Source organism: Echinops telfairi, unplaced genomic scaffold, assembly GCF_000313985.2.
Source record: "Echinops telfairi isolate 266 unplaced genomic scaffold, ASM31398v2 ScPeMD7_7409;HRSCAF=8447, whole genome shotgun sequence".
Classification (NCBI taxonomy): Eukaryota; Metazoa; Chordata; class Mammalia; order Afrosoricida; family Tenrecidae; genus Echinops; species Echinops telfairi.
In genome coordinates this window covers 7,819,828-7,839,169 of record NW_022111309.1, presented here as the reverse complement: position 1 = coordinate 7,839,169, position 19,342 = coordinate 7,819,828, and the positions used below count along the sequence as shown (strand labels likewise).

The 19,342-nt window shown below is 43.0% G+C and overlaps 1 protein-coding gene across 2 annotated transcripts in view; it reads left to right on the top strand.

Moving 5' to 3' along the window:
* MCTP2 (multiple C2 and transmembrane domain containing 2) overlaps positions 1-19,342 on the top strand; it is a 217,931-nt gene that overhangs the window by 85,195 nt on the left and 113,394 nt on the right. For both annotated transcript variants that reach the window (XM_004709888.2, XM_045296475.1), the window contains one exon: positions 17,762-17,864. In XM_004709888.2, the coding sequence (XP_004709945.1) occupies positions 17,762-17,864 (103 nt within the window). The remainder of the gene's footprint in view (positions 1-17,761; positions 17,865-19,342) is intronic.

Here is a 19,342-nt window from a genome sequence, read left to right as displayed (position 1 = left end):
ATGGGCCTACATGGAGGAGTTATCGAAAAACAACAGTTTTCCAAGTTATTTTTCTTTTAAATAAAGGTTTCTATGATTTTAAAAAAAAAAAAAAAGATAAGTCAAAAAGTATTTCTACTGGGATTTCAGTTCATATTCAGAAGGATTTATTACAACCAAGTGGATGATTGTAGATATGGTAATTTTCTCAATAACTTATGTTTGGATGCTTTACCAAAAAGAAAAAATAAGTCCAATCAGAACAGTGACTTCTGAGATTTCTGGGACACTTAATTATAAGACAGAAAGGCCAGATCAGAGTGTTATGGTGACATTTTGGGGTGGGGGGGTATGCCAAAAGTGGTAACCTTGATACATTTTCTCAGAGGACACAGAGAAGTCATGGGGCTTAGGTTGGAAAAGTGTGAAGAAAATTGAAGTCTACATTGAAAAGGGAAAGTTGCATCCGGGAACTTTCCCCCCAAACAGCACTGAACCTGCTCATTCTTTGAGGGTAGCAAAGGCTACAGGAATTTGGGGGAATCCTGTGCCTATCCACCCTACATCTCTGAACTTATCCTTTCAGTTTTATCCTCCACCTCACTCCAACCTCAAATCAAAGAATGCTTCAAGGGATCACTCTTTGAGGCCCTCTTTTAAGAACGGCAACACCGCCAACTTGCTGTAATATGAATTGAAAAGTGCAGAATGCTTTAAGGGGAGGGAGGCTGCAGAGCTGAAAACACTCAACCTCAACAGAGTGTGCTCCTCGATGGGGACAGGTCCAGAAGGAATAGCCACATTTTGGTATTTTGGTTTAATAAAGATTTCTATTATTTTATAGCAATCCTTTAAAATTTATGTTTACACATGAAACAAGTCCTGACTAATATTAAAAGAGAAATAGTCGATTCCACAATAATAGTGGGAGATTTCAGCATATTAGTTTCATTGGATACAATTTTAAAAAGGAGATCACTGAGGGTACTGAGAAATTAAACAAAACCATAATTACACTTGAAGAATATTCAGTATCGGAGCAGTACACTTTGATCTCACATGAGTAACCATATGCAAGGCCACAAGCAAAGCTCAAAAACTTTAAATGCTTGAAATCACATAATGGATCTCCTCTGACCATAATGGTATAAAGCTAGTTATCAAAAATGGGAGAAATAAATAAAGGCATGGGACTTAATAATAAACTACCCAATAGCCACTTTGTATAGGAGAAACAAAGGTAAATGAAAAAAAGTCCTAGAATCAAGTGAAAATGAAACACAACCTATCCAAACCTTATCAACACAGGTAAAGCAGTACTCAGAGGGAAATTCATAGCAACAAAAGCTTATATTAAAAAAGACGGAAGATCTAAAGCCCATTAGTAGGCCACTGGAGATCCCCTTGCAGAGGGGTCTCGGGGAGGAGATGAGCCAGTCAGGGTGCGATGTAACAATGATGAGAAATACAACCTTCCTCTAGTTCCTAAAGGTTTCCTCCCCGCTCCCACTACCATGACTCGAATTCTATCTTGCAAGACTGGCTAGACCAGAGGAGGTACACTGGTACAGCTAGGAACTGAAAATCCAGGGAATCCAGGATGGATGAGCCCTATAGGACCAGTGGTGTGAGTGGCAAAACAGGGAGGGTGTAGGGAGAGTGGGTAGGAAAGAGGGAACCAATTGCATGGAACTGTGTGTGGCCTCCTCCCTGGGGGACGGACAACCGAAAAGTGGATGAAGGGAGAAGTCGGACAGGGCAAGATATGACAAAATACCCATTTGTAAACTATCAAGGGCTCATGCGGGAGGGGGGAGCGGGGAGGGAGGGGAAAAATGAGGACCTAATGTCGGGGGTTTCAACGGAGAGAAAATGTTTTGAGAAACAATGTACAAATGCGCTTTACACAATTGATGTGTGTATGGATTGGGATAACAGTTGTATGAGCCCCTAATAAAATGTTAAAAAAAAAAAAAAGACAGAAGATCCAAAATTATTAACTTACACCAAGAATTTCAACAAATAGAAAAATAATTGCCAAAGAAACCCAAAGCTCCCGGACAAGAAATCCAGAAAGGTCAGGGCAGAAGTCAATAATGATATAGATAATAGAAAGAATTAAATTAACAAAGTTAAGCCTATGGATGACAGTGGAAGCCCAACATCCTTTTGTGAGATCTGGACAGGAAATATGTTTCGGCTGATTTCCCTCTAACCATAGCTGAGGGATGGGAATAAACTGGTTACAAAGCAGAATATTGGAGAGATGACTGAAGTAGGTGTGAATGATGCAGCTGACTTGAACAGTTAAAATCCTGTCACTGCTCTCAGATACAGTTTGGGCTGGATCTGCTTTTCAATATTTTCTCTGTGTGTGTTTTCATATCAGAGTTTATCTCCTGGTGTATTTTGTCACTGTAGGTAGCCGCCTTGAGTCTTTATTAGGTGTTTGTCGGTTTTTCAGTATATGAAACCCAGGGCTGATGAACCTATAGAGAAACCAACTGGAATAAAGTTTCCCGGGGGTGAGAAAGGGCAGTACCGTGGGGGAGCAGCGTAGGGGAGCTGATATCAAGGAGTTTAAGAAGGAAGAAAATGTTTTGAAACTGATTGTGGTAGCAATTGTATGATCCTGCTTGAGGTACTTGAACTATGGAATGATATGACATCTGGATTAGCTCCTCATAAAATGATTTAGTAAAAGAAAAAGTTAATTATCTGAAAGGGTCAACAAAACAGACAAATTGCTGCCTAAGCTGGCAAAAGAAAAGAGGCAAGTAATCAAATCATGAAATGAAATTGCTGACACTAGATATCATAACTGATTACTATGAAATTTATACTAAATCAATAAATGGACAAATGTCTAGAAGCATCGTATCTACCTAGACTACACAAAACTGAAGCCAAATCCACCTCCATTCAATTGATTCTCATTCATAGTGACCCTATGGAACTGTGAGTGTGAGGTTTTGTGCCAACTTGGCTGGGTCAGGATTCTCCATGTTTTGCATCCAAGGCCTTTAGCGTCGTGTGATCTAACATAGTGAAGGCCATTCCATGAGGTGATATGCCCTAAGCCAAGCAGTTACTCAGGTCATAGCCATGCTAGCTCCCCAGGGATGTGGCCTCCTTGATATTTACGTAGACATCTTTGGAGAACTTCACTTTTCCTCCTCACTTGAACCCCACATCTGTTGCATCAATTTCTGATTCTTCGGCGAATGACTTGCTCTATTGTCTTCCAACCTCGAGAGCTATTGGCTCCAATGCAAAGAGCCATTGGAGCCTGCTGACCTTGGATTGATTTGGCTGTGCTGCCACAGGACTGATCGGCTGACATCAACCAACCCAGAAATTGCACAGTTCAGGAGTAGCCTCCAGCTTAACCTCTGAACCAAGGAATTGAGCTGGCCTGCTTCTACAAATATGTGAGCCATTTTTCTTGATGTAAACTTCTCTCCGTAGATTTCTCTGTATAAGCTTCACTGGTCTAGCTTCTCTAGCAAACCCAGCCTATCAAAAAACTGCATAAGGCTGCCCCTAGAATTTCAAGATGATAAATATTTACTAGAGCTGATAGTCCTGAAGATTGACTGGAAGGATGGAACCTTTGACCTTGTGCTTGGTAGCCCAATACTAAACGACTATGCCACTGGGTAGAAAAATTTAAAAGCCTATTACATAAGAAGAGATGGAAACTGTCACCATAAAACAGCCCAAAGCAACAAAGCCATCCAGACAAGGGTGGACACTAATCTGACTCAACCTTTCCAGAAACATAGAAGAAGGAAAACTATTGACTTGTGTATGAAGACAGTAAGTACAACCCCTGTACTCTAACCAAAGACACCACCCAAAAATAAAATGCAGCCCCCAATCCCTTATGAACACTGATGCAAAATTTCCAACAAAACTCTAGCCAGCTGACTTTGGGCACATAGCCGGGGGAAAAAAAAAAAAGATGCACACCAGGATCAAATGGATTCATTCAGAGAGAGGGAAGGACTGGGATACTACCCATTGGATCCGGGAAAATTGTTCTTGGTGATGAGAAAGTGCCACTGACTGATGTTGAGTGGACAGTACAACCAGAGAGAACGATTTTTGAGCCTGCATAGATGGGTTTGGGTATAAGGGCATACTGGTTGGTGCTCACTGCCATGGAGTTGATTCTGACTCATAGCAACTGTACAGGACAAGGTGAAATGCCCCTGGTGGGCTTCTGAGACCACAGCTCTCTATGGGAGTAGAAAGCCCCATCTTTCTTCCATAGCGTGGCCAGTGGTTTCAAACTGCTGACCTTGTGGTTATGCCAAGGCATAATCACTACGCCGCCTAAGTGAAAGTGGGTATAGAAGTTGTCGGTGTTGTTGTTATTATTGTTAGGTGCTGTCCAATTGGCTCAGATGTTTGTTTGCTCCACGTGTAACAAAAGGAAACAATGCCCCATCTTCGCAATTGTTACTGTGTCTGAGCCCATTGTTGTAGCCACTTTGTCAGTCCATCTCATTCAAAGTCTTCCTCTTTTCTCCAACACTTATTTTAGCAAACATGACAACCTTCTCCAGGTTGTGGCCTCTCCTGACCATGTGGCCAAAGCATGTGACACAGAGCCGCATTGGAAGTCATTATGGCTGTACTTCCAGGAGAGAAGCCATTCATCTGGCAGTCCTTGGTATATGTAATATTCTTAGACAGCGCCATCACCCCAGTATATTGATTCCTCTTGGGTTTTATATTATTCATTACCCCGCTTTCATATGCATATGTGGCAATGGAAAGTACCATGACGTGGGTCAAGCACAGCCTAGTCCTCAACATGACATCTTTTCTCCTTAATATTTTCAAGAGCTCTCTTGCAGTAGATTTTTTCTAGTGAAGTCAATTATTTGTTCTTTTGACTGCTCATTCCAGGGTCCTTGAGCATGGTCTCCATCCAAAGTGGAATCCTTGACAACTTCATTCTTTTCTCCATTTATTGTGATGTTGTTTACTGGTTCAGTTCTGAGGATTTTTGCTAGACGTTGGAGTAAATTCGATGGCAGTGACTGAGATCCCAGGAATGACAAATGGAAACAGAGTATCATGACAGTGATTCGGGAAAAAAAAAAAAAAAAGGAAGACCCATTCTGAAATACAATGCTGTGATAGCATAATATCCTTACAAGAAAGAACAATAAATATGATATAACTGTACATACCCGCCAATAATGCAAAAATTGAAGTTTGAATAGGTTTCCAGTTTCTGTAGCCTGAAACTCATCAAACGTGTACTTAAGATAGATTGATAACTACTGGTGACTGGAATACAGATGTTGATGGAAAATAAAAAGAGTTGGTAGCTGGAAATAGGGTCTTGGTGATAGAAATGACATTGGATATTGGATGATAGAATCTTGCAAGACTAATGACTTGTTCATTGAAATTTCCTTTGTTCAACGGTACGAGTTGCAACCACGCATGCAGAGCTTGCCGTAAGGAACACACTGGAATTCTGAAATCAGGCTCGACTCTTGAAAGAGGCTGCAGAAGCTTGTTCACATCAGTAAGAACAAGGCCAGGGTATGACTGTCATATAGACCAAAAGTGATTGAAGCCGAAGAAAATGAAAGCCAACCCGCGGACTGGATCCTCTCTGAATGCGGAGACCATGTCAAGAGTAGATTTGATACATCAAACACGCATGCCTTGAAGACCAGTGGCGGTAGCACGAGGTCCAGGTCCGCCTGCACGAGGAGCGTGAAAGGCCATTCAAAAGACAGGGGGAAAGCAAAGACCCAGATACAGGTTAGAAGATTCTGAGATGTTCGATTGCAGCGTCGCTACAGTGAAGGGAAGAAATGATTGACTACAAGATCAAACGCACAGTGTCAGAGTGGCTCCACAAGGCGGAGTGAAGTCCTACGGAGACGTGCAGGACCTAGAGGCAGGAAACCAAAAGGAAAGACGGTGCTCAGCATGCCTCAAGCTGAAAGAGCTGAAGAAAAAGTTCCAATATCCCAATACTGAAGGAACCTGTAGGCAAAATATTGCATGATGCAGGAAGAATAAAAATCATGGGAGAAATTCCTAAGAGTTGCTGTACACAAAATAATTTGTCAGTATTAAACCCTTTCGTGAGGTGACATGTGGTCAAGGATCAGCACTGACAGAAAACTGAGCTGCATTGAAGACCTTCGTGAGAAGCGAGGTGCAGAAATTGACAATACCAGTTGCCAAGTTTCAGGAATGTGTGCAACTCTGGAAGCACTGTCTCATCTAGGCAAAAAAACCCCACAAAAACTGGAAGGCAGCTCCCTGGACATCCAACTATAGCAGATTCATGTTTGTCCCCATTCCAAAAAAAAAGTGACCCCAACAGAGCATGTAAATTTGCAGATAATGTTACACATGCAAGTAAAAATTTGCAGAAGATCATTTAAAAACCATGCAGCAGTATATCAACCTTGAGCTGCCTGAAAGTCAAGCCATATTGAGAAGGCTAAGTGGAATAAGGACTATAAAATGGTTTTTGACTAAGAGTAGAGAATACCAGAAAGATTTCTGTTTCATTGACTATGCAGAGGCATTCAACAGAGTGGATCATAACGAATTAGGATAGCATTGTGAAGAATGGGAATCCCACAACATTTGTTTGTGTTCCTGCAAACCTTGTACATAGGCCAGGAGGTAGATAGTTATTTGAACACAATAAGGGGATAAGATGTTTAAAATCAGGAAGGGTGTTTGGCAGGATTACATCCTTTCACCATACTTATTCAATATGTATGCTGAGCAAATAATCTGAGAAGTTGGATTTTAGAAAGAACTGTGAGCAGTTCCTCCCCGTATATATTAAAGCACAGGTGTGATTTTCAGGCACAAGTGTTCATGTACTAGATGAGTCCATGATGAATGTGGAAAAGCTGTAGTCAACTTAAGCACCAGTGGATTGCTAACTTTAACACACACACACACACACACACACACACACACACACACACTTTTATACACATAAAGACACCCTGGTGGTGGATTGGGTTATACACTGAGTTGCCAACCACACTGTCAGCAGTTCAAAACCACCACCTGGTCCTTGAGGGAAAGATGAAGCTACTACTGAAAAGATTTGAAGCTACAAGGTCACCATGAGTCAGTATTGACTCGAGGGCAGTGAGTTTATAAAAGAGCACATTTCTTAATATCCATTTGGGCAAAGGCAGGCTGTATATAGGTGCTTGGTCCCATGACTTTTATTTTTCCTTTAAGGTAAATGCAGTCCTCCTTTGGTGTCTTATTTTCTCTGAAAGAGTTTAAAGAGCCCAAACTAGACTCTTGCACTTGACTGTGGGGTAGGGAACACACAGGTGAGTCAGAGGCTCTGGCCGCGGGTGTTGGCTCTCAGGGTTCACCAGGGGTGCCTATGGTCCTGGGCTGCCCCTGCTCCCAGGCATGGAGAAGGGCATGTGAGCCTGTGTGCACTCAGATTCCTGCCTGCTCTCTGCTGTCACGAGTCCCCTCACACACCACCCTCTCTGCTGGCACTCTGTGAGTGCCATTTCTCTGCCTTCTCTCAGCAGCAGCAGCAGCAAGAACACGTCTAGTTAGACGAGGGTTCACATAGCTTTTAATACGATGGCCACCACTGGAGATCCCCTTGCAGAGGGGTCTCGGGGAGGAGATGAGCCAGTCACGGTGCGATGTAACAATGATGAGAAATACAACCTTCTTCTGGTTCCTAAAGGTTTCCTCCCCGCTCCCACTACCATGACTCGAATTCTATCTTGCAAGACTGGCTAGACCAGAGGAGGTACACTGGTACAGATAGGAACTGAAAATACAGGGAATCCAGGACGGATGAGCCCTATAGGATCAGTGGTGTGAGTGGCAAAACAGGGAGGGTAAAGGGAGAATGGGTAGGGAAGAGGGAACCGATTACATGGAACTGTGTGTGACCTCCTCCCTGGGGGACAGACAACCAAAAAGTGGATGAAGGGAGACGTCGGACAGGGCAAGATATGACAAAATACCCATTTATAAACTATCAAGGGCTCATGCGGGAGGGGGGAGCGGGGAGGGAGGGGAAAAATGAGGACCTAATGTCGGGGGTTTAAATGGAGAGAAAATGTTTTGAGAAACGATGTACAAATGCGCTTTACACAATTGATGTGTGTATGGATTGGGATAACAGTTGTATGATCCCCTAATAAAGTGTTAAAAAAAAAATACGATGGCCACACCGTGTTCCAATCATGGACTACCCTATTTCCCTGACCATACGTTAGATGTATAGCATTGTGTACTTCTACTAAATGAATTTTTCCATAAAAATATTTATATGGGTAGAAAATATTATTATATAGCTTTTTAAATGTGTTCAATGATATTTACAACCTAAATCTTACATGCATTTCCAGTATGTATATGCTTGCAATATATACTCCCATGCTGTAATATATGAAAAAGACCTACAAACCGTCCTTTTATTTATGAATTCATTATCCTATGGATTTGCTGTTTAACAGAATAGTATTTTATAATTTAATGCATTTAAATGTGTATGTCACTTGATATTTTTTCCGAATTTCTGTTTGTTTCTATATAAGAGGCAAATTTTTAAATTTTTTGGTAAGAATTCAAAGTAATCTATCTTCTCTTTCAACCTGCCTCTCCCAAATTGGTGAAAGGTATTTTAATTTTCTCAGTGCTACAGTTTGCATTAAATGTGGATAACCATAAGCAGTTATCTTAATAGAGCACTGTCAGATATTTTTTATTAAGGAGTTCTCCTTATAAACTCCTCGTGCCTAGTATAAACTAACATTCTCTTTAAGTAATAGATTATCCAGTGATGTCATTATTCTGGGAGTCAACCAGGCCACAGCCTTGATTCATGAAACAAAAGATAAATTGTACCTTGAGACTCAAGGTCAGCGTAGCTGTGTGTAATGTGTAATGAGACCAATATACTTCACTCAGCAGCTGCCAGCCTTAAAACTCAGGTGTCTTAAAAAAGAAAATAGCCCACATTCTAATTATGAAATCAGAGAGAGAGAGAGAGTGACGTTTTGTTTGGGATCACTGATAAATTGTTAGTGCATGTAGAGCTTTGTCCTTGTCAAAGAATGGAGCCAAATTTTCTACTTGGCCCAGGGGCATTTCAGACTTACAAATCAATACTACTGAAATAAAAGACAGAGTTTATCTCATAAACTAGAAAAAGAATAAAAGCACAAGGAGGATTATTTAAAAATATAAAACTTTAAGGAACGGCAATGTTTTCTGGTTAGATTCAGTACTAATGGCTCACTAGACCTCATTTGTAGTGCAATTCCAACTCTTGTTGGGGCTCAAAAGCTTGTGTCTCATGGTTAGAGACCAGGGAATTGTCGGAGACAGGGAGTGACAGTCCTGAAACCACCATCTTTGCTTACAGTTTGTGGCACTTGTATGCCCAAGGGGCAGGATGGGGGGGGATGGGGTGGTGGTGGTGGTAATCACATGGGGACTTGATTTCACATTTTGCCACATAAAAATCACCCTGTGAGTCCCCAAATTCCCAAGTGTATCTGGATCCTCTTGACATCCAAGACAGGGTCTTGGATCCTTCGCTAACTCCCATGTTAATAAGCGAATAACTACCAAATTAGCACAAGCTTTAATAGCCATCAGCGGTTCGACGAATGTTAACATGTTTAAAAGTCAAGAAGAAATGCAGATTGACATGGCCAAACCTTATTTTATATATAAAAATGCTACAGTTTATAACAATTTCTGATTCAGGAACAACCACTTCCACTGAATCAATTCAGACACACGGTGACTTTGTGAGTTTCTGAGGCTGAATAAGCATCACAAGTCCGAAAGTCTCATCTTCCCTCCTGAGGAGCAACTGGTGGGTTTGAACTCCTGACCTTTTGTTGAGCTCTCTACCACGTAATCCACTAAATTACCAGGCTTTTTCTGTTTCTAGCCCCTTCATTAGAAAAACTACTTCAGGTGGGAAATTATAGTATATTAGCACTTGTATTTTATGCTTGGATTTTCTGAGTCATTGTTTTAGGATAATAAAATTCCTTTATTTTTCGTCGAATATTTTGTTGTGCATAAAAGTGCTATTCTTGTAAATTGTTGACCAAAGTTTTATATTTAGACTTCATATTATAGAGTGGAAAAGTTCCTGCCAAATACGGAAATGGTGAATTTTTAGTAGTTAACTGTAAATTATAATATAGCTGTAAGCTTTTGTTTTTTGTGATTGAGGTTATTCGTGTCAGAAGGACGGGTCAACAGTTGTTGTTCGCTGGGAATATTGAACCACATGCTCGTTTCTGATCTCTTCTCGTTGTCTGACTTTTTCAAAGGATGCCTATCCTGGATATTTCTAGAAAGTTAATCAGTAGAGATAGGGTTTTACTTATTTATTTTTTTAAGAGAACCTGAATCGAAAGAAAAAACTTTTATTTTGTTTAACACATCAAAAATTGTATAAATCTGTTTGGGCCAGGTCATTTGCTTTAACTCTAGCAAAGCAAAATGACTTCCTTAGTGTAACACTCAGGGATGGATTAGGGATGGTGCAGCGGGCCTGCGTTGGTTGGACTGTGATCCTCAGGACCAGCAGCTCCGAGGGAGAATAGCTGGGCTTCCTGCTCTGTAAACAGTTACAGTTGTAGAAACCCACAGGGCGTCGCGATGAGTCAGCGCGGACACTATGGTCAGCTCCCAGTCAGTGCGCCTCATGCCCTGTCACCAATTGTCTGTCAGCAAGGGCTTGTGCATTGCCGCGACGATGGACCAATTTTAGAGGAGCTGCTAGACATAAGACTGGGGAGCAAGGCCTGGCTCACAACTCCTGAAAATCCGCCAATGAAAACACACCTTGGATCCCCAGCCAATCCTGTTTTTGAGGCAGCAGCAGGCAGCTTAGTCCCCTGTGCATGCATTCCTGAGGAGTTGGGTGCTAACTGAACGTTAGTCCGCAAACACACGTCAATGGTGACCCCAGCGTAGTTGGATGCTGTTTGTTTTGTTTCATAAATTAGTACATGAATGACTCAGATCACAATGCAAGGGTCCTGAGTATTTAGTAAGGAACACCATAATCTAGTCCTCTGTGAAAGCCCACTGCCATCCAACCTGTTTCTACACATGGTGACCCTGTAGGGCCAAGTAGAACTGCCTCATAAGCCTATGTTTCCAAGGCAGTAATCCTTATGGAAGCAGACAACCACATCGTTCCCTCATGGAGCAGGAGGTGAGTTGGAATCACTGGCCTGTCAAATAATTAGCAGCCAAGTGCTTAAGCACTGCACCACCAGGACTAGACCTTAGTAACTGGTCCAGGGGCAGGGAGGGCAATATTAGTGATTAATCCAATCAGCAGTTGTCTAGTTGCAGTTAACTGCTAAGGTCAAGAGCAAGATACTCAGATTTGAGGACAACTGATTGGTATTTCTTCAAGAATTCAAGCTTTGTCCAAGATTTCATTTCAGAAGAGTGAGCCCAATGCCGATAAGAGGAAAGGGTCTTAAAATAAAGAAGAACTTAGCCGAGGAGCATGAACATGCAGGGCTTCCCCAAGGACCAAGAAGAAAATGAGTGTTTTGGTGCTGCCTGGTAAGCTTTGAATGGCCAACCTCAAGATCAGTGGCTCAAACCCACCAGCAGCTGCTCAGAAGAAAGACAAGACTTGTTGTTCCTACAATGATTTACAGACTCAGAAACACTATTTGGATCTCTTTGACTTGGACTCAACTTGATAGCAGGGGATACGTTTTGGTTCTCAGTCCTCACAGCTCTTATATAGACCTGACATGACCAGGAGGTGGACTTGAATGTTTTTAACAGAACTCACTGCCACTGGGTCAATGCTGATTCATGGCGGCCCTATCGGACAGGGCAGAACTGCTCCTTTCATTTCCAAGACTGTAATTCTTTAGAGGAGTAGAAAGCCACATCGTTCTTCTGAGGAGTGGTTGCTGGTTTTGAACTGCTGACCTTCGGGTTAGCAGCACAAGGCATAACCACTGCACCACCTGAGCTCTTTCCATGCTTCTACAGCAGTCCTTATTCACTCTATAAAAGGCCTGGTGGCACTAGAGCTAAGTGAGTGGCTTCTAACTGAAAGGTTGGCCGTTTGAATCAAATAAGTGGCTTGGTAAGAGAAAGACCTAGAAGTCTGCTATTAACAAGATTTCAACCTTGAACACCTACATGGTACTCAGAATGGTCTCAGTCCCACCTAACAGCGTACGTTTATGGGCATTTGTCCCAGGAAAGCAATCAGTCTTTGCCTAGCTGGCATTGCCGGGCCATTCTTTGTCCTTGCCCATGACTGCCCCCTCTGAGGGCAGGATAAGAAACCTTAGTCCCAGGAAGGAGAAAGAGCACCTTTTATTCTTAAAATTACTCTTGGCTTCTAGCGCACTGATTCCCACATTATACAAAGTAGGAAGCATGGGTAGCCCTGTCCCTGTGTGTTGGGTAGGATGGGGCAGCTTAGCAAGATCAGAGGTGGCGGAAAGACACAGCAACCTTGCTAAGGTATCTGTGACTTGAGGATAGGTCCAAACTGATTGTGTGCTGTGAGTTGAGATGGTAGCATTCTGAATGGACTATTAGAATTTGCTTCAACCTGTGATAGGTTTATATAAAAACGGTGGATACAATTGAAGAAGTATTTTTAGGATATTTGGTCTGGCATGGCTCCTGCTGGTCTACCTGTCCAATCTCTCAGCTGTAGTGAGTCACACTTCAGAAATTATCTTTCTCTGGATATTTTCCCTGCCAAGTTGACCCTGATATTAACAGTCTGCAGTAACCTCTGACTGTTGGATAAATAAAATGAACTAAAATAAAATGAATACTCCTGGCCATAACCTTCAGAACTTCCGAGCCAATGTCTGCACCTATCCACTCTCATCTCACATTTCTAGATTGCCATCGATGTTTTAGTTTTTTTATATCTTATCTTCCCAATAAATGTAAGTCAGGCTGCGGTCTGTCCTTGCCTCCTCAAGAAGAAGCTATTTCTGCTAACTAAATCTTGCTTCATATGCACCTTCACAATGAAATCTTCCTGGGTGTTTTCCAACTAAATGAAATCTTTCTGAACTTTAGTTTCTCCATCTGCAAAATGGTACCCTGACCTTATCTCATAGAGCAGATGTGGGAATTGGATAAGGATCTCTGTGTTACACTGTCTTACACTGGGTATTTGAAGATTGGGAGGAACTTTCTGCCCAACACTGGGCGCCAGGAATCCTCATCTGCCTTGTTTATCTAGGCATGGCATGATGCTTCTCATTGGACGGAAGGGGTATACATATGTGGGGCATACCTCGTAGGATATATTGAATAAAATACAGCCACCAGCTAAATATGTAGAAGAAATGTGGACTATTAACAGGGCCGAGACATTATGGGGTTTCTGTATGGTTCAATGGCTAACATGCTCAGTGGCTCATCCATATCCTCCAGAGATACCAAAGAAGAAAGGCTTCCCAAAGTCAGCCGTTGAAAACCCTGTGGCACCTGGTTCCAAACAGATGGACACGGGGTTGCCATGAGCTTGAGTGGACTCCAGTGGAGATGAGAGAGGGATGTGAGCACGAGGGACGTTCCCCCTCAAAAATTACAGTTGCGGAACAAGAAACAGATACGAGAGTTTCTTGATTGATATGACCTGGTGGTCTTTGTATACTGGTGCCTGATTTGGGACTCGGAAGAGAATGGATGCATAATAAATATTTGACAAGTGAATGATACCCCCTGCGGTAGAGCCAATGGTGACTCGTAGAAACCTTATAAGGTTCCCAAGGCTGCAAATCTTCATGGAAGCAGATGGCTACTTCTTTCTCTCATGGCGCCACCTGGTAGATTTTAACTAACAACCTTGTGGTGAGTAGTTGAACATTTTAACCATTCATCGGCCGGGCACCTCAAGTGAATCATGTGATCCCTGAAAAACTTCTAAAACTTTTCATTCAAAGACTAACTGATATAAAGGTAAAATTGAAAGGGAAAAAAAACCACATTTGTTATTTAAAGGCCATGAATGAACTTCTTAGTGGTGTTGACAAATTGTAAAAGCTGTTGAGTGCAAGTCGCTGAAACAATGAAACTGGCTTGCTAACAGTGGAATGTTGATAAGGTGACATGGCAGCTGGGCATGAGGGAAGATCATGTCGCTCTTTCACCTGTAAAATCTGTCGATCAAACACAATCGGTGCTGTTCTCTGAATCACAGGAAATCATTTCATTCTCAGTGCCATGGAATTACCCGTAGGGTGGCGCTGATCTGCTAACTGCAAGGGCTTTGGTTCGAACCCACCAGCCACTCTGCAGGAGAAAGGTGAGGCTGTCTGTCTGCCCCTGCAAAGATTTCAGCCTTGGAAACCCTAGAGCGGGTCACTTGATGGGTCAAAATGGAATTGCTGGCAGGAGGTTTGGTGTAGGGTACTACTCATAGCAACACTGTGTAGGGCTTGTGAGACTATCAATCTTCTCAAGAACGTACTACCACCTCGTTCTCTCACGGAGCAGTGAGCGGGATTGCAATGCCAGAGTTGTGGTCAGCCGGGTCATGCTGAACGCACAGCACTCACACGGCTCCTTTTTTGATTTTCATTTTTTCTTTGTCATTTAGAATAGCAGACTATTGTATCTCAAATTTAAAAGAACCATGATTGAAATTTTATTAAAAGTCCACGTATCTGGGACCTCTTCAAAGGGAAAAAAAACCGTATCTGTGCAATGTACCTACACTTCACTCTAAACGCCGTAATGTCTTTGTTTTGTCATTCTCGCGGGCTGTTTATGTGGCAGTATTAATAAATGCAGCATTTTAATGAACTTTGACGGATTCATCTTCCGAGAGTTGGTACAATATGCTCCTTGGAGACGGGAAAGCGAAGTTTCCATTTGTGGAGGGAAGTCTGTTCCTCATTAGCTCGGACTGACGAACATGTGTCTGCGGCGGGGGGCGGGAGCCAACTCGTGCCCACCTGTGCCTCCACGGGGCTGAGCCGCGTCTCTGCCCTGCTGTGGACCAACCCCAGGGCTTTCATTAAAAGTGTCAGACGGCTCTCCCCAAGCAAGTGCTGATGGGATGTCATGTTGGTGTCTAGGGAGGAGCCGTGCTGGCACCTACTAATGGTCTGACAAACCGTTAAGTAGCTGCTGCTGCCCGCATGGATGGATCAAACGTGGGCTACCTGCGCGTGCAGCCGGGGCACGTGTTCTCGCGTGTTCTTTGTTGTTGAAGAAGAAATAAATTCTTCTGTTTGGGCAGATTTTGCGACCAACCTCCCCTTCCTCCTCCTCCGCCTCTCCCACCCCCTCCCCGGTCCGCCAATACAATCCCAGCATAAATATGTCTTCAAATAACCGAGACTTTTGCAGATTCATATTTTTATAAATTTTGATAAATGCATATTCAACATGTGTGTGCATAGTTCTTCACCTGTGCAATTCAATATGCAGCTAATGTCAACATTCTTCACATGTGCAAATCACATGTGCAAAACCAGTATTGTTTCCTGTGCTTTTCAAGAACTACATTTATTTGTTTTTAAGTGTTTCCATCGCTGGAATAGAAGCACAGTGTCCCCTAAACAGTAAGATTTCCAAATTTCCTGGCTCTCCCTGCTCCTGCTCACCACTAATAAACTTTAATTTCTATACATTTGCCTATTCTAGATATTTCATATAAGTGAGATCATGTGGTATCCTTATTTCACTCAGCATAATATTTTCAAACAATATTTCAGGCTGTTTCTGATATTGTAGCAGGCATACGGACTTCATTTCTCTTTCTGGCTCCGTTGTATGTATGCATGTATCAAACTACCGATCCACTCATAGCCCAAAGGTGTAAACAGCCCCCATGTCCACCAGGTGTGCATTTCTCATTGTTGGGTTGATGTTGGCCACCCAGCAGCAAGCCCCTTCCATGTGTCAGGTGTTCCCTACTATGCATTTTGAAGAAGGAGGTGAGAATGCACTTTCACCTGTAGAAGCTGGACACCCAGGACTTCTTTTCTGTGCTCTCACCATGAAGGGTGGGTCCTTGGCCGGGTGGGAGCAATCAGATGTCGTTTCAAAGCCCTGTTTATCTACATGAAGTGAGAGAAAGAGGCAGGTGTGGAGGAGCATTCCTACTGGAACAAGACTCGAGGACCAGGGAGGCAGTGTCTGGGATTCCAGTGTTCAGGAAAAGCAGAGTCCACAGCAGACCTTCCCTGGGGTGCCAGGGTGCCTGTGGCTCGTCAGTATTTCTAAGAAAGGTTTTATGCCTATGATGCTGAAGCCTGATTCTCTAGACTTTGCCTTGACCCTGACACCCATTCTCTGTTATTTCAATAAATTCCTATTCTCCTTATTTTACACAGGGACCACCTCCACAGATCATAATTGATGACCCTAGCGCATCCCTTTAGATCTGTGATAGGATTGTTGTCTCCCGGTAACTGGGATGATGACAGGGACTAAAAGCCTTCAGCCAGGCATCTAAGAGTCCAGGCCATTAGTTAGGTCAATGAAAACTCCTTTTAACACGGACCCTTAAACAGGCGTCTGCTCTTCTTCTTTTAAAATACTGTCTTTATGCAGGCTCCTGTTCGTGTCAGCCCTCTGGTGCTGTGGAGCACCTCAGAGCTCCAGGTGATTAAGTGGATTAGCTGTAGGTTCAGTGACCTGGATGGTAGGCCAGAAGGTCAAGAGGCCGGATCACTCTTTGCATTAGGCCCTGCCCTGCGATCCTTTGGCCATTTGCTCTGAGAGCATCTGTTCTTATGCCTCCAATTAATTTAATCTGCACTGCTTTGTAAAGTGCCCTGTGCTGTGGAGTCAGGCAGTGTGTTAGTGCCCTATTCACATTATAGAGCCAGTAATTCTTTGCCTGACACTATGGATTCTAGATTCCTCTACCATAGTGTCGACAAAGGGAAGTTAAATTGTACTTGGTACAATCTCTGGGACAGCTTTGCAATGTGGGTTTGGGGGCCCCCTCTGCCTCTTCAAAATTTTATTGTGTTAGTGAGAACAGATGAAAGAAGAGGTGAGTTGGGAGAAGAATAGTAGAAGCATCCTTTTTGGAGTTAAAGATTTAATTTTGACCTTAATTTACTGAATTTTACTTTTGCATGTTTAAGAGCACAAGTGCTGTGGCTTGCGTTCTCATAATGTATTAGATATTTAGGAACATGGCTTCTAAATATCAGTTCTCTCCCCTTCCCCTGCCTCACTTTTATCACAGCCTTTTATTGGCCTTCTAGTTATAGAGGTTAAGCACTAGCTACCTGCTGGCGGTTGGCAGCCTCAGTCTACTCAGAAATACGTAGGAAGAAAGGCCTGGCGACCCCTCTCTCAGGAAGAGCTGCCATTGAAAGGCCTCTGTAGCAGAGCTCAGTTCTGACATACGTGATGGCCAGGAGACCCAGTAGACGCAATGGCAACAACTTCTGGTCCTAGTTCTTGGAATGGGTTTAACCTTATCTGTACGTGTGACTTTGTGAAAAGTTCAAGGAAAAGAGAAATGAGCTTTATTAAAAAAAAAAAAAGCCCCAAAGTGGGCTCTCTCACATATGGCATTGGCTATCAAATCATAATCGATTAGGACCCCTTCCCCAAATTCACAGGTTGGACATCCACAAGGCTGCATGGGCGAGGAGCCTCGTCTTCCCACAGGCAGTGAGCCCAGTGCTATTGTTATGTATGTGCCACCAGTTGAATCCCCTCTGCCTCTGACGTGGGGAAACACCTTTGCCTTTGATGGATGTCTGTGTTCTTTTCCCAGGGAAGAGCGATCCTTTCTGCTTGTTGGAGTTAGGCAATGACCGTCTCCAGACACATACCATTTACAAGAACCTCAACCCCGAATGGAACAAAGTTTTTACATTGTAAGTGCTTTCTCCTCCAGACTACCAAGCGGGCAGCCTTAACTTAGAGGGTAATTAATTATTCCTCATGTGCTGGGTACTGGGTCTAGAATGGAAGTTTCTGTATGCTTTTATGTGCAATGAATGAATTTTATTGTTTTCTTCTTCGGAAAATTTTTTATCCTTTCATTTTACAGAGTGGAGTGTCAATAAGAGAAGAGCCATTTTGAACTGTGAGGCAGTATTACAGGAGATATTTGTAAAGGAGATACTTTAGTGGCTAAATTAATCTGTGCAGACCTGGAGATCTCTGTATTCAGGCTAATTCATGCTTGGGTTATGGGACTTCACAAATGGAGACCTACCTTACATTCAAGTTTATATGCTCCAGTAGTGTCTTCATACCCCAAACATATGCTTTTAGAGTCTTTTGAACATTACCGTTTATCCATGAATCCACAAGGATTTCCAAAGCCTTGGGCCTACTCTGACTCATTTGACTTATTCAGGTGACCTGTAGTTGATGATGCCCTGCTCGCTTTTTCTCACTGGACGCAACTCACTGCCATGGAGCCGATTTTTCCTGAGCAGGCCGATAGTACAGCCTAGAACTACCCGTGTGTATCTTTGGGACGGTGACTCTTTAGGGAGCAGACAGTCTACTCTCTCTCTTGCTGTGTGGCTGCAGGTTACAAAATGCTGACCTTGCAGTTAGCAGCCCAACATGTAACCTTCTACCTCACTTAGTTGCCCTTCGTGCCAGCACCAAAGAGACTGGATATATTTACAGTTTGGACCTTGCTCATGGAATCATTGGGCCATGCAACACCTATCCAGCTGCTAACCAAAGGGTTGGAAGTGGGTGTTCCCCCTAAGAAGAAAGAGCTGGCAATCTACTCCCAGGAAATCCTCCCCTGAGAAGGCCGGGATGCATAGTTCTACTCTGACACCTAGTGAGAAGCCGTGAGTCAGGATGGAGTTGCTGACAACTATCAAAATAAAGATTACATTTGTAGGTGCAGAGTCACCTGGCCCTCCAGGGGAGACCTGGTGTTGCATTTGGCTGAAGTGGGGTACAGTCTCACCACTAAACTGAGAAATGGTCTCTGCTTGTGAGAGTATAAAGATCATTTTGAGTGGGGTTGATGTTTTAAGAAGAACGTTTTAAGAATCTATGAGAAGTAGTTTTGCTTTGCTAACAAGCGGGTTTCCAGGAGCCCCTGCAGCACAGCAGGTTAGGCATGGGGCTGCTCACCACAGGTCAGCAGTTTGAAACCACCAGCCTCTCCAAGAGAGAAAGATGAGGCTTTCTACTCCCATACAGACTTAGAGCCTTCAAAACACACAGGGGCAGTTCTGTTCTGCCCTGTAAGGTCACTGTGAGTTGGAATCTACTCAGTGGCAGACAGTTTGGTTTTTGAGTTTAATAAACAGGTTTGCAAATTATCAATACTAAGCATGTCTTGCTTGCCTGAAACCTTGCCAAGGCCAATGCCAGT